Raw genomic sequence first — 23,015 nt, 5'->3', positions numbered from 1 at the left:
GCTGATGTTAGCTGTCAGATCTCTCACCCAGAAACTGCTATAGGTGTTATGTTACTTCATCTAGAACCACAGTATCTCAGTCAGTCTTTGTTTTAAAGGTATTAAATATTCAATTTAGCTAAAGTAATTTAAATTAACTATACGAAACAGTTTACCCATACTCACATAGGTGGAAATCACTTTTAAAAACATGTCAAAAGAATGAATATTGTATCTTGGTGGGTTTAACCAAAAAAAACCTTATCAGTTTTTATGGCTTGAACCAAAAAAAGAGAGATGGATGTTTTTGAGAAAACAAAAGAGAGCAGGCCAGGATTATAAACAGGAAAAGTTCTGTATACTGAACAGCTGTCAGGCAAATAAATAAGTAGCTATTCGACCACCAGTTTGAGCCTGTGTTGTGTTGTGTTCTGTTTTTTTTTATATTTTTACATCTATGACTAAGTATACTGTGCTATTAATATTTATGATGACAGGGCATGATGTTATAACTGACAATCTCACTGGTCATTCAGAAGTGTTTAAGCGCCAACATCTGTCCGAAATAGACCTGCTGCCTATTTGCTGTGCAGCGACATGTTCTGCTTCAGCTAGAACGCAACTCAAATGTACTGCTGTGGAAACTAAGTCCCTTCGGCTGCTCCCTTGTTTGCACTTAAGTAGTGTGTGGAAAGCCGACATGACGGAAGCCTGAAATCTTTAATTTGATGAAATGTCACCAAAATCTAAGTTGTACCTCTGTTCATATAGTTGAATAATTTCCAGTGTAGTTGCACTGAAAGAAAAAAAAAATCTCGATGTAAAGGGGTTTCACTTTTGATATCGTATCACTAAGAATGATTGCCAACTCTGTCTGTAGCTGCCTTCAAACTTTGTGTCAATACCCATGTTGTCTGATATGGGCGGCCAGAGGGTATTTAGACCTCAATGCTCACCTCCCTTCCTCCAATGGGCTCTTTCCCCCATGTTTAAGGTTAGGGGTAGGGTTCGTATAGGACTGCTGTTTACTACAGAGAGCACTGGAAAACAGGATGCAACTGTTACATACCATACATATTGTATTACATATATACAGTGGGTAAAAATAAGTATTTGATACACTGTCGATTTGCAAGTTTTCCCACCTACAAAGAATGGAGAGGTCTGTAATTTTTATTGTAGATACACTTCAGCTGTGAGAGACATAATTAAAAAAAAATGCAGAAAATCACATTGTATGATTTTTAAATAATTAATTTGAATTTTAGTGCATGAAATAAGTATTTGATACAATAGAAAAACAGACCTGAATATTTGGTGCAGAAACCTTTGTTTGCAGTTATAGAGGTCAGACGTTTCCTGTAGTTCTTGACCATGCTTGCACACACTGCAGCAGGAATTTTGGTCCACTCCATACAGACCTTCTTCAGATTTTTCAGGCTTCGGGGCTGTCGATGGGCAACATTGAGTTTCAGCTCCCTCCAAGGATTTTCTATTGGATTCAGGTCAGGATTCAGCATCTTCAATGCTCTTACTGGGGGAAGGAGGTTGTTTGCCAAAATCTACATGACCCCATCCATCCTCCCTTCAATAAGGTGCAGTCGTCCTGTCCCCTTTGCAGAAAGGCACCCCCCAAAGTATGACGTTTACACCCCCATGCTTCACATTTGGGACGGTGTTCGTGGGGTTGTTCTCATCCTTCTTCTTCCTCCTGTTACAACCTGGCTCAAAAGGTCGCAACAAAAGAGGGGAGACCACGGACCAGACCAAATGTTTTAACAATATTTATTAGAAAAAAGGATAAAAAGATTTTTAAAAAATGTCTAGCGTCGGCTGCAGGGCCAGCTGGAACTGCCCTCATGCTCATGGCAACAGCAGTGGTGGAGAGCGAGCGTGGACTGGAGCTCTGGAATCTCTTCGTTCCACACACCTGCATGGAGCTTTTATAATCACCACCATAATTAAGGCAACCAGGAGCACCTGTGCAGAGAGCAAAGGAGGAGGGCACAGCAAACAAGGAAAACAAAAGTCCACCCCTAAATAACCCCTACATGTCCAGGGCCATGACACTCCAAACACGGCGAGTGGAGTTGATTCCAAAAAGCTCTATTTTGGTCTGATCTGACCAGATGACCTTATCCCTTGCCTCCTCTGGATCATCCAGATGGTCACTGGTAAACTTCAAACGGGCCTGGACATGTGCTGGGTTGAGCAGGGGGACCTTGCTGCCCTGCAGGATTTTAAACCATGATGGCGTAGTGTGTTACTAATGTAATCTTTGTGACTCTGGTCCCAGCTCTCTTCAGGTGACTGACCAGGTCATCCAGTGTAATTCTGGGCTTTCTCAGTCATCCTTACCCCACGAGGCGAGAACTTACATGGAGCCCCAGACTGAGGAAGACTGACAGTCATCTTGTGTTTCTTCCATTTTCTAATAATTGCACCAACAGTTGTTGCCTTCTCACCAAGCTCCTTGCCTGTTGTCCTGTAGTCCATCCCAGCCTTGTGCAGGTCTACAGTTTTATCCTTGGTGTCCTTAGACAGCTCTTTAGTCTTGGTCTTGGTGGACAGGTTGGAGTGTGATTGATTGAGTGTGTGAACAGGTGTCTTTTATACAGGTAACGAGTTCAAACAGGTGCAATTAATACAGGTAAACAGTGCAGAATAGGAGGGCTTATTAAAGAAAAACTAACAAGTCTGTGAGAGACAGAATTCTTGCTGTTGGTCAGTGATAAAATACTGATTTCATGCAATAAAATGCAAATTAATTATTTAGAAATCATACAATGTGATTTTTTTTTTCTCAATTCTGTCTCTCACAGTTGAAGTGTACCTACAATAAAAAAATTACAGACCTCTCCATTCTTTGTTGGTGGGAAAAATTGCAATATCGCCAGTGTATCAAATACTTATTTTCCCCACTGTATTATATTACTGCTATATATTTCATCTTAGGCCTTTATTGCTCTGGACAGGACGCGTACCTGGATAACATCCCAGTATGGTGCAGTACATGTTGAAATATCAAGTTTATTTTCTAAATCTTATACTGCAACGAATTGTTTGGCTCTGTGTGACCAGGAGCTACCAGGCTACAGGCCAGTTACAGTAGACGCCGTATAGACACAATCACCAAGATGAGCCTCTATGATGAGGCTGTATAATCTCTTACACTGAAGTGATGTCCCTGAAGTTGCATTGATATGACAGAAACGTGCATGTGCGCTGCTTATTGTCCAGTTATTGACCGAAATGAACAGGTGGCCACTAATTTAGATTATAAACTGGAGGAAGAAATGTTTATCAAAGACACATACACATGAGATATAAACAGTATCTATATTGGATGATGTGCAGTTCAAAGGGCTCATTAACTTGACAAACAAACATTACTTTAGACATGTTTCTTGAGTCATTTATACAGCATGACAAAGGCTGTTGGTTAACATGTGGATACCTGTGACCCTGGGGTGTTCGGCTCCGGTCGTAGTTGTAGTAGGAGCTCCGCAGGCCTGGATAGCCATTGGGAGGTGTGTGTTCATAGTAATGATGGTGCCCTCCATTGGGCAGACTGGATATGTTGGCATTGTTGAGGTTGATGTTGGTGGATTTCGGGGACTTGCCGTAGGAATTGTGGTGGCGATGGTGATGGCGATGATTGTGGTTGGGATGGGACATGGCATTGGCTCGAGAGAGACGTCCCACTGGCTGCTCCATATGGACATAGTGCGGTGGCGGCTGCACTTGGAGAGGACGCTGAGTGGCGTTTGTCTGGTGGCCGTCGGATCTGCGATGACCACCATTCATGAGATGGTTGCCAAAGAGTCCACCATTACGCTGTGAAGGAACATTCACAGTAAAACGCCACGACTGCGCTCCTTCAGAAAATACGAGGTCTGTCCAAAAAGTATCGGACCTTTTTATTTTTTGCAAAAACCATATGGATTTGAATCACGTGTGATTGCATCAGCCAAGCTTGAACCTTCGTGCGCATGCGTGAGTTTTTTCACGCCTGTCGGTTGCGTCATTCACCTGTGAGCAGGCTTTGTGTGAGCAGTGGTCCACCCCTCTCGTTTTTTTTATTGCAAATAAATGTCTGAACGATTTGGAGCTTTGCTGCATCAATTTTTTCCAGAAACTGTGAGAGACCTCCAGGTGGACACCGTTTGGAAAATGAATATGGCTTTCAGGGACGATTTTATGGGGATTACACAGATTAAGGAGTGATCCAGACAGTTTAAAGACTGCCCACAACTGCTGAGAGCGCGCTGTGCTCCGAGCGCCGATCGACAGGCTCAAACCCTGCTGGAACAACCAGATCATTTCCAGCGTGAAGGCTTTGTTGATCCGGGACGTCGTCTGACTTTCACAAAAAGGCAGAAGGCATGGACATCAGCACTTTTTCGGCACATTCCACTGTTACAGGAGTTTTTTTCATGGAAAGAAAAGCGGAGGGACGCGCCACGGAGCCGTTCATTACGCGGCACAAAACCACCTCCGTGTTGGTCTCACAGGACGGCTTTCAGGTGGATTTCAGACGGCTGTCGGTTGCTTTTCAGTCGTGATTATCCGAGAAATTGAGCATGAGCTGAACATGCCCCAACATGTCCTGTGAGGCTTCATCACGGCGTTGCTTTGCGCCATGCGGCTCCACTGCGATGCGCGGAACTCCGCTTCTCTTTCCATGACAGAAACTCCTGTAACAGTGGAATGTGCCATTCATTTCTAAACTGGACGCTGTCTTGATCCAGTATGTCGCCTGACTAGCACAGGAATTGTGAAAAGACGTGGACATCAGCACTTTTTCGGCACAATGAGACAGACGTGCGGAGGAGTCCAGGCATGTCAAGGCTCATCCACAATTTCTCAGTTAGTCACACGACTGAAAACCCACCGACAGCCGTCTGAAATCCACCTGAAAGCCGTCTTGTGAGACCAACACGGAGGTGGTTTTGTGCCGCGTAATGAACGGCTCCGTGGCGTGTCCCTCCGCTTTTCTTTCTATGAAAAAAACTCCTGTAACAGTGGAATGTGCCGAAAAAGTGCTGATGTCCACGCCTTCTGCCTTTTTGTGAAAGTCAGACGACGTCCCGGATCAACAAAGCCTTCACGTTGGAAATGATCTGGTTGTTCCAGCGGGGTTGGAGCCTGTCAATCGGCGCTCGGCGCACTCTCAGCAGTTGTGGGCGGTCTTAATCTGTGTAATCCCCATAAAATCGTCCCTGAAAGCCATATTCATTTTCCAAACGGTGTCCACCTGGAGGTCTCTCACAGTTTCTGGAAAAAAATTGATGCAGCAAAGCTCCAAATCGTTCAGACATTTATTCGCAATAAAAAAACGACGAGAGGGGTGGACCAGTGCTCACACAAAGCCTGCTCACAGGTGAATGACGCAACCGATAGGCGTGAAAAAACTCATGCATGCGCACGAAGGTTCAAGCTTGGCTGATGCAATCATACGTGATTCAAATCCATATGGTTTTTGCAAAAAATAAAAAGGTCCAATACTTTTTGGACAGACCTCGTACAGTATGAATTATTGATGTTAAGTCTGGGGTTTGAGTTTCTTTCCAGAAATAGCATGAGCAAAAAATACAATCAGAAGCTGGTTTCATGGCATATGTGAGCAAAATGAATGCTGTTTGTAGTTTGTTAGAACTGAAATGAAATCAAGGAAAAGCAAAATAAATAAAAAAAAAACAAACAAAAAAAAATGCAGTAGATGTCAGTTTGTCTTTGCCCCATAAATGTAATGTTACATTCATCGAGGAGGTTATAGTTTCACTCATGTCTTTCTTTTCTTGCAGAATCACTTAAAATGTTTGAACTAATTTTCACCAAACGGTGATAAGAATGGGTAAAATCTGGAGTGGAAGCTGCTGGATCCCCATAGAGGAGTGGAGCCAAAAAATAAACCGCATGATAGGTTATTTAAGGCCTTGGCATAGGAATGCGCTTCAAAGAGTGCTCCTTTAGTTCAATACTGTCTCTGAACACATTTACCCATTGAAACAGATACAGATCATTTTATGTGTATATTATACCACAGATATTTACCCCATCAGGTAAAATTAAATCAGTTACCCTATAAATTTCCTCGTCTTCCTCTGGAATAAAGTCTACTAGTTCCTCATCTTGAAGGTCACATGATATTGCTCGGCGAATTTCAGGCCCGATATCATGCAGCGTGCGAAGGCCAGCCTGTAACCATGACAATAAAAGGGCTGAGTGCTATGATCTGACCTTCGTTAACACACACACACACACACACACACACACACACACACACACACACACACACACACACACACACACACACACACACACACACACACACACACACACACACACACACACACAGACAATATATTGAAATGTAATACCTGACATTATGGTGCCAACAGAATGTGAGTGATGACAAACACTGTGACTGTTTAGTTAAAATGTCTCACGTACCATTTGGAAGTGGGGTCAAAACCATTTTTTTTACATTCCTATCCATTGCTTTGCAATGCTGCGTTTACACATAGGCAGAACGCATTCCGAATGTCATATTTGTGTCATTCTTGGCACATTCCTGACATTCTTAACATGACTTAACGTATCTGAATAGGTTTCTTAATAGTGCGTGTTGGCGCGTGATAGTCGTGATTTTCGTGGAGCATGTTTTTGGCTGTCAAAAAATCTTCCACGAATGTCACGCACCACCCTCATTTCGCCTCATGTCGTGGAGGTTGCAACTGAGCGTGTGGATCCGTCTTGATTAGTGGTGATCCTTAATAGAGTGTGACAGCGTTCTTCTCTGACATGCGCACAATTAAATCCTGCTGTACTGCATTCAGTTTCATTGCAGCAGCATGCTGAAGAAGGACAGTGTCACCAAGTCGGCTAAAAGTCTCGTTCCAATGTTCTTCAGCGCGCTTCCGTAGGTGTTCCACCTGCTGCTACTGCATGTGCCTGATGTTTGGAAAAACGAGCGAGACGAGAGCCGCGTGGTGCCACACGCCTGGCTCTCTCCGTCTCCTCCTCCTCTCTGCGCCGCTCCATGGGACAGAAACCAACTAAGCATGCAATCACAAAGTTCTTCTGCTGTGAATTTTTGAGGAGCAAACTGGAGCAATTTGAATTGTTCAGCAGCTGATGGATGAATATGGGTGTGTGTGTGTGTGTGGAGACAATTTGCCTCTTTCACAACGTGACAGAACGTAATGATGCACGGTCAAGAATAATGTTCTGCGCTGTTGCATGTAACAGCGCAGAACATTATTCTTGACCGTGCGGAATGGTTCCCGATCATTCACCAACAACGCGTGCCATTAATCGTAACGCGTGGTAACAGGTTGCAGCAGTTCCTGAGGACACCTGATGCCTCTGCCTCAAATCATCACATTTGTGATCAGCGGCCAAGAATGTATACTTCGTGGCATTCGTGACTTGTCGTCATTATGTGTAAATGCAGCATAAATTTACATCATCACAACCTTTAATATCAGCAAACATGAAGACGTACTGTTACAGAGTCAGTCATGCTGAATATCCAGCAACAATATATGCTATTTAAAGGGCTCATATTAGGTCACTAAAGCCTCATTTATAAACAATATGTAGGCACAAAAAAAACGCGTACACCTTTTCCCACACATGGTCTAGAATTTATAAGGGAAGACGGTTGGGATAGACATGTTTTTTTTTTTTCCAGAGAAAGTCTAATATAAAGTGTGAATAAAAAGAGTGAGAATCAAATGTAAAACAAAGGAGCAAACATCACAATGTTCTTATATTAAAACATTATTTTGGTTCATGCACACACTTACATTAATATTTACAACTAGTTATTCACAAACTGCATTGCAAATAACAGCGTACTAAATTTGATCATCCCCAATGTTAATATTGTATGTTCATCAGAATGTTTGGCCACTGAGTTTGGTCTCGGACACACTAGGTATTGAAAATGTGAGTCCCAAGGCCCAGTCCTGACTCCCAGCACCTCAAAGCGGCAAAGCCACCTCTCACAAGCACTGGATCCAGAACATAGAGCTGCAAATTCTAGGAACTACTCAAGTGTGCTGCAGTGTGATAAGAAAGGTGTTGTGGCAAATTATGCCATGAAAGCAAAGTGCGTCTAAGATTATGTAGTTTTAAATTTGAAAAAGGCAACGTACAAAAAAAGTAGATCTACAGATAGGTATTCGTTTTCCACGATGCTGTAAGGGTGCAGGTCTTTTGAAATTAAACGTGTTGGATCTAGTTATTCTTTTGCACACCTGTCTACATATAAGGTCCCACAGTTGACAGTGTATGCCAACGTATATGTAGACAGGTGTGTGCCTTTCCAAATCGTGTCCAGTCAACTGAATTTACCCCAGGTGGACTCTAATTAAGCTGTAGAAACATCTCAAGGATGAACAGTGGAAAAAGGAGGCACCTGAGCTCAATTTTGAGCTTCATGGCAAAGGCTGTGATACTGACATACATGATTTCCTACTTTTTTACAAAAATATAAAAACAACTTTTTTCGTATTGTCATTATGGGGTATTGTGTGTAGAATTTTGACGAAAATTAATTTCATCTATTTTGGGAAAATGCGAATACTGTGAATATTTTCCAAATAGCTGCCAACAACTATGTTTAATGTAAAGATTTTGTGATAAGGCATAACCGGCATAATGTGCAGAGAATGAAGCAAGTGTGGGTTGTTATCTGAGCATTTATGTTTTCTTTCTTTCTTCTTTTTACTTTTTAGGGACAGCCGCGCATGCATGTTCGTGCATGTGAGTCCCCTCCCCATGTAGCTGTTTCATTTATTCAAGATGGTACATATTAGCAACCTTCTAGATAACCATCCAAAAATGACACTCAGGGGGTACAAATGTCTCTGGTCAAGCACATGATGGGCACAGAATCAACATCTGACTTTTCCCATGTACAGAGCATTAAGGCCTATTAAAAGGCTCCAACTGGCATTCCCTCTGCTCGATGCAGAGGAGTGGCTGAGGAAGTAAGTTTTGGTTTGGTTCTGGAATAACTGGAACTGCTGCAACATCAATTGGCAGAAAAAAACATTTATTAATTCTTTAAAGAGCATGGGCACTGAACATGAAAATATCAACTATGCCAACTGAAAAGTAACAATTACACTTGCACTATGCTATGCATTACTTTGCATCACGTGGAAGACAGGGCCCTGTTGCCATGTCTAACAAAGGGCAGACTGATTCACTGGACCTGTTGCTGAGTAGTAACAGCCTGAGAGTTACTACAAGCACAAACACATAATTTGAAGGATATTCATCATGAAACCCTAACAACAGTGTAAAAGATTATTTGAATATAATATGAACCCTTTAAACCATATACCATGTAATACAAGCAGGCAGAATGGCAACAAGCATCACATGTGAAGTGTGAGCGATGATTGCATTGTGATGCATAGAAAACGTACATAGTGCAATAATAGCTACAGAAGTGATGGACACTTAACATCACTGTTCATGTGACATGAATTATAGCGGAAACACATAAACCACAGTAACAGATTCATCCTTTACATCAAGTTCATGAAATTCCTGCTAAAGCATAAATCATAACATTAACAAACGTGATAACATCTGAACTCACAAAAAGACGTTTTATCGATGACCATACTTTTTTTTTTTTAACAGTTCTTGTCTCTTTCATATCATCATACAATACACGTGCACAAGCACGCTGACTTACCTGTAAAGCTATGGCTGTGTTGTTCTGGGAGGGGTGCGCACACACCAGGCCTTCCTCTTTACGTTTCTTGAATTTCCTAAAGTAGTCCTGTATCAGGAAGGTGGCATAGAACTTCCCCACGGTTACCTCATCATCTGAGTGAACAGACCACACAAATGCTTCCTGTGTCAGCAGGTCACTACATTGCACCCTGGATGAGAGAAAACTGGGGTGGGGGGTGGGGTAGCTTTCCCTCGTTCCTTCCCTGTAATATGGAAGGACTGAAGCTTCAATTTTTGTTTGCACATTTTGAAACTGGAAGATGTATAGAGATTAACTGTAGCATTTGAAGCACTGAATGTGAATCATGCAGCCTCTGTCTCTTCTTCAGTGGTATTCTACTGATGAAGAGGACAGACAGAGAAAGGCTAAAGGTGTAGTCACTTTCAAATTTTTATCATTTAAGTTATGAAAATTATTTTTTTGTCGCCAGTGTAATTGTGGTCCATTATATTAAAATAAAGGATTTGGAATTCTATGTCACAAATATGATCAATATTCACCTTTTCTGGAAAGAAATACAGAAATTTGAGCCACATGGGTTAAAAACTGCAACAAGAAACTATGAAACACTGAGAAAATCAATTTCCCAGCACGCTGTTAGAGAGCCAAAGCACACTGCTATGCATAATATGCTCACGTTAGCTTCATGGAGCTGAAGAAACACAACAGACCTTTAATATTCACTAAAACTGCCAAAAAAAAAAAAAAAACCTAGAGAAAAATAACTATGGACACAGCTAATAAATACAGAGCACCACAGATCCCGCTGAGAAGAATGCCGGATAAAATCTGGACATATTTCACACAAATGTTTTGTTGAATATCTGCTAGACACAGGTAAGACAGAACTCACACAGATCTGCTGTGTTAGATACAGTTACAATGTTTTAACTTGGTGTGGCAAAATGAGTCCGTGGGCAGACTAACACTTTATCATAGTTTTATTAGATGTATTTTTACAAGCTGTAAGTCAGAAATTCTGAGTTCCCAGTTTTGATCAAATCCAGCATGAACTTCCAACCTTGTGCATTTGTTCCATCCACTATTTGAATGTGAACTATTACAAAATTGGACTTGGACCATATCAGAATTCTGCTACTGTACAAGACATCTGGAAGTGGGCACAGCTATGGTCCAGAAGCAGAAGCACTGTTTGAATTTCCAACCTATTTCTGTATTTCAGTAAAATTTGACCCTAGCACTTATCCTTGGGGCAATTTATATTGAGATTTGGTGCTACATGAATACACTGAAATTAATCAAAATCCCAGTACCTTAAATCTTTTAAGATAAGCCAATTGGTTAGGATAATAGGCAGCTGGAACAACAGGTTTAGAGCCGCCTACCAAAACAGGAGGCGAGCAGTGCCCTTCCAGAAATGGTGCTCAGTTTTGGCAGTGCAAAAAAAAAAAAACAGTTTGTTCGAATTCAAATACTGCACAGAACAATTACATTTATCCTTCCGGTCATCCACAAACTCTGACAGAACAAACATGCCACTTTGCCATGTAACTCCCACAAATTGAATACCAGTAATAAAATTAACAGTAATTTTGTAATACACCACAGAAATAAATCAATTTCATATTAACTAGATTTCAAGATGAAGTATATTTAGCCAATTTTTTGGGGTAAAATTTAAAGGAACTACACCTTTAAGAATAAATATCATTGTAAACAGAGTCCTGATTTTTATATGTGCAAATGGCACTTGTAATTAAATTACTGTACTATGAAAATATTTAATATGATGGGCCTGACAATTCAGCCATTGTATGCTGACTTGTGAAAAAGTTGGTGATCACGCTGGCTACGTCGAATACATTATGCAGCTGTCACGCTGTGACTATTTAGCCAGCATATGCTGATGTATCAAAAATGCTACCAATACGGTATTATATGGTAGCTGACTTCTTCTGCAACATGTAAAATAAGTCTACATATGTCAATATGCATAGGAGACAACTTCAATATAAGTTACACATTGGTTCAAAGCAAGTTACTCATAGGTTAGAAATAAGCTTTGGATATGCTAGACATTATCTCAACGTATTTCAACTTCTAAGTAACTTATAAGAAATGTGTGTAAACAATGGCATAACTTACCTACAACTTATGGCCCGCGTATGCGGGATGCATCAGCCATACGATGGCATGTGTCGAAAGTATTGTGCATGCACAAATTTTTTTGATGACCTAGCCGTACTACGACATATAGCAGCATGCTCTTAACTTATACACAAATTACCCATAATTTATTTGACGTACGCCAGCATTTTCTCCAAATTTTTAAAGCGTCGGCATATGCGGGCTAAATCGTCAATGTGTGACAGGGCCATAACTAAAATTTCAATGCTAACAGAAAAATACTAAATATCTAATGTGGAAGTCAAGTAAAATGTGTGACCACATTTCACATTTAAAAATGCATTAATTGTTTCAGGGGGTTTTCGGCAATTTACTGGATAATTGTGCTACATAATCATATTGTACAATCATTTTACTATTGAGTGATTATCGCCTTGATTAAGCGCCTTGGGGCAACTGTTTGTTGTGATTTGGCGCTATATAAAAAAATTGATTGATTGATTGATTGATTATCAACAACTGTGTGTTGTGCCTCAAGCAGTTTACCTCAGGTACAACAGAAATCATCTGTTTAGACGAGAGGAAAAAATGTCACATTTGATTTCTGCTGAAACCAGAATGTTCAGTCATTTTACATTTGATGGTATGTTTAGCTACTGATGAAGAAAACATCAAATGTGACATTTCCATCCATATAATCAGGTGGCCAAACTTTTGCACACAACTGTCAGTCTCAGAATCTGAGTGAATGTAGCTAATTACGCAATATTTACATTGAATCTCTGATATAATTTATCTTTGAATATTTTGCTCAGCTTTTTATTGCTCTATTTATTTGGGGGAAAAAAGGGCGGGTTGCTCTACCTTTTTTTTCTTTTTTTAAAGAAGATGCCTTTCTTTTAATATTTTAGCACATGCAAGCAAGCAAATCTTTCATACATTAATGTCGATGTGTCCTCATGTATGTCCTTTCATTATATGAGATGCCAGTTCAGTGAACATTGCACTTACAACACTCTGCTGTTCTTGGCCAATTGGATTGATCATTTTGAATTTTAAATGTATGAGCATGAATGCATGAGAATCATTCTGAAGCAGGGGTCTGAATCACTTTGAACAAGGACGCTGGGGACAGAGATCACAGAGAGAGGCAACACCAGTTCCATGCCACCACCCTAAAACAGAACTGCTTCAGAATATTCTGAAGTGCTTAACAGTTTTTGGATACAGAGATATAGAAGAGCAAGGAGAAAAAAAGCTGTGGCAGCTCAAGCAGTGAGGACAGGACAGCGAGAGACAGACGACAGAAAGACAGGACAGAACGAGGGAGACAGAGAGAGAGAGCAGAGAAAGACAAAGCATGCACTTGCACAGTGGCCATGCAAGCCCAAAGCCCAGCAGACAGTTAGTGGCCTCCATCAGCATCCGGAACAGGAGGGAGGAGTGCAGAAAAAGACACGGATAAGAGACACGCTGCTGAGGGGAAAACCAGGAGAACATGAGTAACAGAAACAGCAGGAGACAGTTTTAATTGTGCGTGTCTGCATATGTCACTGCGACAGTGTCTGTGTGAGTGAGTCAGTTTCCAATTTCAAAGTTTGTGCAAAACATTTGTGCAGCATATGATGTGTGGGATTTTGGCAGCTTTAACTTGGTTAGCATCAAACAGGACAACAAGGCATATGGCAATTCTTCTGAGACACGTGATGATTTCACTAACCACCAGCAGGGGGCACCACTTGATCCAGCAGCTTCATACTGGTTCTCTTCCAGATTTTCTTGATCACAGCCCGCAGCTCCTCGTTGGCCTGCTCTAGATTACCTGCACCACACAGCAAGGGCCATTCACAGTCATCATCACACAAGCTTGTGGTCACACACACAACAGAACATCCTATGTGTTTTAGATTTGCAGTGTAAAGTGCTAAAGCTCAGACCTTCTGTTTTGATCTTCAGGGCTGTGCGCACCAGTGCAAACAGAGTTGCGTTAAACATGACTGTGCCGTCACTGTTCAGAGGCATGTTCATGGCTACCAGTCTCTGAAAGAATTGTGCAATAACAGCTATTTAATATTGACAGGAAAGCAACAAAAAAACATCTCTTTCACTTTTGTTTATAATACAATAAGACACCTTGCAAGCGACTCTGTGAGGACACAGTTTCCCAAAGCCAAGAGGAGGTTGTATACGACGAAGAAGGGTAACGACATCCAGATGCTTAATTCTGCCCCTGTAGAACAGTACATTTTACATCTTAAATGGCAGTCAACCTCATGCAAGTGATGTTTACATTAGCAAATGAGTACATACTTTGCCTCTGGATCGTACTCCGACCAAATTCTTTTGAATTCGTCAAGGTGGTGTGGACCAAGGATGGACCAATCACGTGTTAGATAGTCAAAGTTGTCCATAATGACAGCCACAAACAAATTGATAATCTGGAGAAGCAAAAGAAAGTGTCTGATTGGTGTGTTTTTGTGTGGTTGTACAGGTAAGACAGTCAGTGAGTGGGGATGTACCATTACAAACAGAGCATTTGTATGGGGTTAAAACTGTCTCATTAATATTTGTAAATGCACGCAGGATGACCTACAAATAATCATTGATTTGCAAATGTGTTCAGATTTCATATTTGTAACTTGTAAATTGGTCTTTGCAAATAATGTTGTATTTGCAAATCTAAAACTTAATTTGGAAAAAAATAAATAAATAAATAACATTTGTAAAACTGGAAATTGTATTTGTGAATTGACTTTCAGCATTTGTGGATCACCAGTTACACGCATTCATCGCTTTCCTCTGTGACGTAATTTTGAGACATTCTTTTCGCGAAATCCAGACAGATCCACAAACAAATGCCTACTGATTCGCAAATACACACTCACGCACACTGGATATCCACTAGATGGCAGTGTGGTTCCATTCATTGATGTGGCAAGCTGAAACTACACCCCTGGCAATAATTATGGAATCACCGGCCTCGGATGTTCATTCAGTTGTTTAATTTTGTAGAAAAAAAGCAGATCACAGACATGACACAAAACTAAAGTCATTTCAAATGGCAACTTTCTGGCTTTAAGAAACACTATAAGAAATCAGGAAAAAAAAAACTGTGGCAGTCAGTAACGGTTACTTTTTTAGACCAAGCAGAGGGAAAAAAAATATGGAATCACTCAATTCTGAGGAATAAATTATGGAATCACCCTGTAAATTTTCATCCCCAACACTAACACCTGCATCAAATCAGATCTGCTCATTAGTCTGCATCTAAAAAGGAGTGATCACACCTTGGAGAGCTGTTGCACCAAGTGGACTGACATGAATCATGGCTCCAACACGAGAGATGTCAATTGAAACAAAGGAGAGGATTATCAAACTCTTAAAAGAGGGTAAATCATTACGCAATGTTGCAAAAGATGTTGGTTGTTCACAGTCAGCTGTGTCTAAACTCTGGACCAAATACACATAGGGTCAATGTCATGGCCTGCAAATAGTCTGGATCTTAATCCAATTGAAAATCTTTGGTGGAAGTTGAAGAAAATGGTCCATGACAAGGCTCCAACCTGCAAAGCTGATCTGGCAACAGCAATCAGAGAAAGTTGGAGCCAGATTGATGAAGAGTACTGTTTGTCACTCATTAAGTCCATGCCTCAGAGACTGCAAGCTGTTATAAAAGCCAGAGGTGGTGCAACAAAATACTAGTGATGTGTTGGAGCATTCTTTTGTTTTTCATGATTCCATAATTTTTTCCTCAGAATTGAGTGATTCCATATTTTTTTCCCTCTGCTTGGTCTAAAAAAGTAACCGTTACTGACTGCCACAATTTTTTTTTTCCCGATTTCTTATAGTGTTTCCTAAAGCCAGAAAGTTGCCATTTGAAATGACTTTAGTTTTGTGTCATGTCTGTGATCTTTTTCTACAAAATTAAACAACTGAATGAACATCCTCCGAGGCCGGTGATTCCATAATTTTTGCCAGAGGTTGTATGTGCTCCTGGATGAGAGAAGACCAACATTTTAGAATAAATCATTTCACATTACCGTAATGGAGGTGTCTGATGGATGGGTATGTATGTGGTGATATTGTCTGCAAGATCAATTATTTTTTAAAATTATGATGTGTCCGCAGATTTCATCATGGGAAGGGGGGCGGGGGTGTTAGTGTTGTACTCTTTAACGCAGTGGTTCAAATAAGCGTAAACAGCATTGCGCCTGTGCGTGCTCCGTGACACACACATGCTGCAAAATTCTTCTTTTAAAAACTTGAAAGTTCTAAAAGTTTGCAATGTCCACATGCTACATTTAGCTAAGCTTCACACAGGAACCACACAGTGTCACCGCAGCAACCAACCAATCCCACTTTACGACAACTGTCGCAACAGCCAGGCTTTGAGTGGCATTTATTCTCCTCGAAACTCTGCGGATCCGAGGAAACTGATTTGTATCTGTAACACAGATCAGTGTCCGCGGACTTATAAAACTTAAAGAGTACAACACTAACACCCCCGCCCCCCTACCCATGATGAAATAGGCGGACACATCATAATTTAAAAAAATAACTGACCTTGCAGACAATATCACCACATACATACCCATCCATCAGACGCCTCCATTACGGTAATGTGAAATGATTTATTCTGAAATGTTGGTCTTCTCTCATCCGGGAGCATATAGTTTCAGCTTGCCAAATCAATGAATGGAACCACACTGCCATCTAGTGGATATCCAGTGTGCGTGAGTGTGTATTTGCAAATTAGTAGGCATTTGTTTGTGGATCTGTGTGGATTTCGCGAAAAGAATGTCTCAAAATTACGTCACAGAGGAAAGCGATGAATGCGTGTAATTGGTGATCCACAAACGCTGAAACTCAATTCACAAATGCAATTTCCAGTTTTACAAATTTTTTTTTTACAAATTAAGTTTTATATTTGCAAATACAACATTATTTGCAAAGACCAATTTACAAGTTACAAATATGAAATTTGCATTTGTGGATATCTGAACAGATTTGCAAATCAATGATTATTTGTAGATCACCCTGCGTGCATTTACAAATATTAATGAGACAATTTTAACCCCATAAATTTGCATTTGTGGATATCTGAACACATTTGCAAATCAATGGTTATTTGTAGATCACCCTGCGTGCATTTACAAATATTAATGAGACAATTTTAACCCCATACATTTGCAGTGGTACATGCTAGAGAAAAATTGTACCCTGTGCTGACTGTAGCCTTTAAACATGAAAAAAACAAAAAAACAAACAAACCCTGTGATCCTTATTTATTCACTTGTGTTTCAACTGCAAATAAAAGGGAACACTTCAAAGCATTTGTTTTGAAAGAGTTGGTGACGCATTGACAATCCATTTAGTAGAGCACCTGTTTTCAACACAGACTCAGAACAATAAGCCTCATGCAAATTGTTGCCCCCAAAACGTGAATCTGTTGCATATCGTGAATTAACCGCAAACCATTAATGAAAATGTACGCAAATCGTGAATATCTGCGAACCTTTAATGATTTTGCTGCAAATCGTGAAAAAATATCCCACAAAACATGAAGACAGGTCTCACAAATAAGTATTTGTGAAAGTTGCAAAACGTGAATATCATTCATGATATACATTTTCTTTCAGTTTAAGTAGTTTACAGATGTCAGTTTAGGGATCAATTACTTCAGGAAATCTTGATCGCAAACCCTATCTTCACAAAAATACATTTTTGGTGTAATGTCTTTGCATCATGTTGAATCACATCGTATCACATCGTTATCGCATTGTGAGAATTTGAATCTCCATCAAATACATATCAAATCGCATCGAATCAGGAACAGGGGTGAATCGTATCGCATCGTCAGTATCGTCATGTATATACCGATATGTATCATATCGGTAGTGTATCAAGGTGTGTATCGAACTGTTGTCAGTGATGAGATTCGCATGCCTAGTCTCTACCCTTCCCTAGTTCCTACCTCTCACTGTTAGCAAAATAATGGCTAGAAATTGCCCCAAAATTGATTATGCAGAATATAACTGCTTTTACTTGGTAAAACGGACATTTCAGGCTGTGGCATTCAAACTGTAAAGGCACAATGAGCTGTGTCATTATAATCCTTGCTGTTAACCAGACCGTGGTTACAAAGGTTTAACTTGTGGGAGTAACTTCAATTCTATATCTTATCTATATCAGACAGTGTTATTCTAAGCACAAAACCACAAGTAATAATTAGCACAGCATTAGTTTAGCTGAGTACCAGGAAGGCGCAGAGCATGTAGAAGGTGATGAAGTAAACTATAGCAAATCCGCTGCCACAAGTCATTTCCTCTCCGGGGTTGTAATCAGACTCTGGGTCGCACAGCTTTCCTGGCATACAGGCCAACATGATCTCCTGCCACGCCTCACCAGTGGCACACCTGGAGAGCAGTCAAACGTGACAGAAAGAACACCATTACAACAACTGAATTTGGTTGATTTGCGCATAAAGTACGCATGAAGCAAGAATAGTGTGTAAAACGTGTAAAATCGTAGCTGCCTCGTAGCCCTGTTGCTACAACCTTTTGCGCACACCAGCAGCTGAAAGACAAAGTGTGTGCTGTGTGAGCCCATTGAACCCTCCCGCGGCAGGTGTCGGCCAAATTCCAGGTGACATGCACAAACATCTAATACCGCTCGCATGGCACTTAGAAAATGTGTGGCCATTTGTACTATCATCATAAAAACAGTCTGCAGACAATCACTGTCGAGCTGGATGTGAAATTTGTCTAGGTTCCCCATGAGTGTGGCTTTGCAAACACACACTAACACGTTGGTGTGTGCGCTGAACTGAGAGGAGGTGTGGCCACTGACAGAAGCAGCAGTGGAGAGCTGTGGATCTGGACATCCCAGCTGGACAACACGTACTGTGTTTGGACATACGTGAACTTGGCGGTTGAAAACTGCCCACTGTGATGTGCGTGTCTGCTTGCTGTCATCACATGGACATAAATGAAAACATATATTGCTTGGCGACTAGCTGCAGCGAGCGAGGGCACGCACGCTGCAGCCCATTGACAGGCTGCCCCCAAGTTGAAAAGGACCGTCAGATCAGAACACGCAAAAGGCGACTGTCACACCACCCATGTAAGCTCTGTTCCACATGACGCGGTGTCAGTCCTGTGATGCGGGGTCTACAAGACGCGCGTGTTGGGCAGAACACTGGTGCGGCCGGACGCACCGGACCAGTAGTTGTGGGCATCAGAAGAGCGAACTGCTTCATCATTCATGTCATTTCATGACTGTAGGTCTGTGACCATGAGTCATCTACAGAGGAACAGACGGATCATATTTGTATTGCCTGCTTGATAAGAGGGATTCAATAAAATGCATTGTTTTTATATGGTGTGCAGTTTTATTTTATTTTTTAAATACGTCCATGTCCTTCCTGATATGAGGCAGTTTCCTGCAGCTTTTACAGGACAGCGATCGCAGCTCAGTGGTAAAGTTTCTGATGAGCAATCAGAGCTTTTGGCGCAGGTTCAATTCCCGTGGGTGGCATGTAAATTTTTTTTTTTTTTTATTTTCACAGCAGGTGTTGTGAAAAGCTGCTGTGTTCCCGCATGCACAAAACCATCGCAACATGTATTTTTGAAAAATTTTGTATTTATTTTTCTTCACAGCAGCTGCGTGATGTGTAACCACATCATGCAGCTGGTGGCACTGTGTTCCCGCATTCACAAACCATCGCATCGGCATCGTGCACACCTGCCCGTCAGCACGATGTTTCATGGTGCGCTCATACGAGCTGCCCTGATGGGTATCGCCCTGATTTGTACATATTCGCATTATGTGTGAAGGGGCCCTTATTCTTGTACTTCAGAATGATGGGCAAAAATATAAATCTGCACTTAGAGTGGTAATTTCTATGTTTTACATTCTCTTCCTGAATATAAAGAAAGTATCACAAAGGATTCTTCAGCAATGGACATAAAGGAAAAAAGAAAATGGTTATTCCTCAATAATATGTAAATATATACAGTAAACGACTCCAAAATGTAATGAGTTCATCTGGTTCCCTACGAGGTCTGTGAGAAAAGTATCGTACCTTTTTATTTTTTTCAAAAACTATATGGATTTGATTCACATGTTTTTACGTCAGCCAAGCTTGAACCTTCATGTGCATGCGTGACTTTTTCCACACCTGTCGGTTGCGTCATTCGCCTGTGAGCACGCCTTGTGGGAGGAGTGGTCCAGCCCCCTCGTCTGTGCCAGGGGACAAGTTGGGACATGCCTAGCTCTCCACAATTTCTCTTATACTCACTGGGCTAGTAAGCATTGAAAGCCGAGATAGGCATGTCCCAACTTGTCCCCTGGCACTCCGAAACGGAGGTGTTCCTTTGTCTCGCTCGATCAGCGAATCAGTCCTGACGCGCGAAGCCTCCGCGCGGCTTTCCATGACAAAATCTCTTGTTAAAAGTGAAATCTGCCGGAAAATTGCTGATGTCCAGCTCTTGTGATAACCAGAGAAATTGCTCACGACGGTCCCAGCTCCACACAGCGATCCGTTTAGAAATTATGTGGTGTTTTCTGCCTCTCGATGGCGGCTCGGAGCACGGCGCGCCGTGCGCCATTGTCGGGCGTCCTTAAAGCTGTAGTAACAGTCCTTATTCTCTGTGAAGCCCTTAAAATTTTTACCGAAAGCCAGATAAATTTTTCGAATGGTTTCCAGCTGCTTGTCTCTAACAGTTTCTGAAAAAATTCTGATGGAAAAAAAGCCCAAATCATTCCGCCTTTTCCTGACAATGACAATCCGACGAGGGGGGTGGAGCAGTGCTCACTCAAAGCCTGCCCGCAGGTGAATGACGCTACAGACAGGCGTGGAAAAACTCACGCATACGCACGAAGGTTCAAGCTTGGCTGACGTAAAACCATATGAATCAAATCCATATAGTTTTTGAAAAAAAATAAAAAGGTACGATACTTTTCTCACAGACCTCGTATGGTGCAACTGTGAAGTGGTTTAACGTATTCACAAGAATGCACCTACACACAAACACATGCAAGTACATGGCACTATAACTCCCGGTTTATGATGCACGCAATGGTGGAACAAACCAGTTTTCTGATGACCTACGATTACAACAGACCTGAAGAGAAGTAGCACGGCTTGCGGGAAGGTCTGGAAGTTGTTGTTTCTGTTGATTTGTGTGCCATCCACCATGGCGATCTTACCAAACATCTGAAGTGGAAACATTAATGTGAATATAATAAAAGCTGAGCAGAAGAACACTTTCAATCAAGTTTTTTTTTTAAACCAACCTGCATGCCAATAACGGCATAGATGAAAAATAGCATGGCTATCAGAAGAGCAACATATGGTAGAGCCTTGAAGCAAAAGAGGGGACAAACCAGAAAAACTTTAACATATGAGTATTATATTCTGCTCAGTGATTAATTAATTATTTCATACATCACCTGGAAGGATTTGATGAACGTCCATAACAGGGTACGGATCCCCTCCCCTCTGCTGAGGAGCTTGACCAGTCGCATGACTCGAAACAGACGAAAAAAGGTGATGGAGATACGAGCACTGTCCTCTGTGTTCTGTGAGGAATGAACCAGAATCAGAAGACAGCAGAGCAACAATGTCAACCTGAACACAGAGCGTCTGGCTGTGCTTTACTGGATTATGAGGTCTAAAGTCATACTTCAGTACAAGACACATATGGGCTGAATAAACAGCACTGCATCCACAAATGAACATCAGAGAGCATTACAGATCTGAATTTGAGGGATTACTTTTCTGGTTTAATATATATTCAAAATGGTTCTTGAGTCAGTGCTGCACACCCAGAGCACCGTTTCTGATGCAGTGCTGCTGCAGCCAATATGTTTCCATCGGTGTCCAAAGCACTATCAGGAGCCCTGTCACAGTACAAACCTACAGGGGAGGAAGCAAGGAGGCAAGCATGCTGGAGAAAACCTCGCCATACTTGAGAGGACACATCTGAACAAGCATGGCATCCTCAGTCCAGAGTCACTGCATGCAGAGTCACAGTGGGGCCAACCCAAACGGGTCAGCCAAGGAGGTTCACAGGTCAAAGCTGGGTGACCTGATCCCAGGGGTCATCCATGGGTCGCTACCTCACGTAAGAACAGTGACAGAGACCATGTAGTGGCGTTAACAGTGCAAACGTGAGGAGCGGCCCAAAAACCGCTGTCACCTAACAGAACACACAGCGTCACACTTGAGTGACACACTCTCCGTCAGGTTAAAAAAATTAAATAAAATAAAACTCTAAACACTTAACAGGATGAAAAGCAATTTCTTAAAGGGTATATGCAAAGGAACAAACAGAACACACATGAGAAATCAAAACTGAAGATGGAAATCTTAAAATGAGAACTTAAGTGAAATTGCATTATTACAGATCATAAGAGGTATTGTGGACAACAGAAAAAAAATAATGCAGATCAAAACATGGTATAGCCCTGACAGGGGGCGGAGCTTCTTACCCCCATCTCATCCAACTGAGGAGTCTCCGTTGGCTTTAAAATCAAAGACCTGAATTAATTACTTTTGTACAGAGTCAGGACAGGCCTCAGGCCTTAAAAACAATGGGCCGCACACATCTTAAAATACAACACCAGCACACGTCATTCAAGACGCAGGACAAAGGACAATTCTCAAAACTGACAGGACACAGCTTACAGACACATATTAATTAACGTCTACTGTTTGGACATACATCGCACTTCATGTATGACAAATAAAATATGAACTTAACATACTTTAAAGCCTGCCACACCACAGGTTTGCAAGTCACCATTTACATATAGGACTTAACAATGTAATGTCAGACTGACAAACAACATGAAATCACTTTACTTAAAACATAGAAGTCAACTTTATCACACCCCCGGTGTAATGGCTATTATTGATGTCATTAAATGGATTTTTATGGCTGAAATGTTTGATTTTAGACAACATGACATCTAACTAATGATGTGAGTTCATGTCATAATGAAAACATGGACAGCCACAACTTGTCAGTTAATGATTTATTTCCCCTCCATAATCTTCATTTGTCTGCAGATTTAAGCAAATGCACATCAACACATGGCAAAACTCATTCCATCTATGCACGATATGCGCGAGGCATCATTAACGGCCTAAATCCTCCAGGATTTGAAGATGTAAGCAACT

At 41.3% G+C, this 23,015-nt stretch overlaps 1 protein-coding gene across 12 annotated transcripts in view; it reads right to left on the bottom strand.

Moving 5' to 3' along the window:
- Positions 1 to 23,015, bottom strand: part of cacna1da (calcium channel, voltage-dependent, L type, alpha 1D subunit, a) — a 274,993-nt gene that overhangs the window by 16,981 nt on the left and 234,997 nt on the right. For 8 of the 12 annotated variants that reach the window (XM_034166498.1, XM_034166497.1, XM_034166500.1 and 5 more), the window contains 12 exons: positions 22,325 to 22,357; positions 21,284 to 21,412; positions 21,128 to 21,193; positions 20,956 to 21,047; positions 18,087 to 18,246; positions 14,141 to 14,268; positions 13,964 to 14,060; positions 13,768 to 13,870; positions 13,551 to 13,652; positions 9,701 to 9,834; positions 6,064 to 6,180; positions 3,437 to 3,816 (listed from right to left, as the gene is read on the bottom strand). In XM_034166498.1, coding sequence (XP_034022389.1) covers positions 3,437 to 3,816; positions 6,064 to 6,180; positions 9,701 to 9,834; positions 13,551 to 13,652; positions 13,768 to 13,870; positions 13,964 to 14,060; positions 14,141 to 14,268; positions 18,087 to 18,246; positions 20,956 to 21,047; positions 21,128 to 21,193; positions 21,284 to 21,412; positions 22,325 to 22,357 — 1,541 coding nt within the window. The remainder of the gene's footprint in view (positions 1 to 3,436; positions 3,817 to 6,063; positions 6,181 to 9,700; positions 9,835 to 13,550; positions 13,653 to 13,767; positions 13,871 to 13,963; positions 14,061 to 14,140; positions 14,269 to 18,086; positions 18,247 to 20,955; positions 21,048 to 21,127; positions 21,194 to 21,283; positions 21,413 to 22,324; positions 22,358 to 23,015) is intronic. The other 4 variants (XM_034166502.1, XM_034166505.1, XM_034166503.1 and 1 more) reach the window with 1 other exon arrangement.

This window comes from Thalassophryne amazonica, chromosome 3, assembly GCF_902500255.1.
Source record: "Thalassophryne amazonica chromosome 3, fThaAma1.1, whole genome shotgun sequence".
Taxonomy (NCBI): Eukaryota; Metazoa; Chordata; class Actinopteri; order Batrachoidiformes; family Batrachoididae; genus Thalassophryne; species Thalassophryne amazonica.
This window is presented reverse-complemented; position numbering and strand designations above follow the sequence as displayed.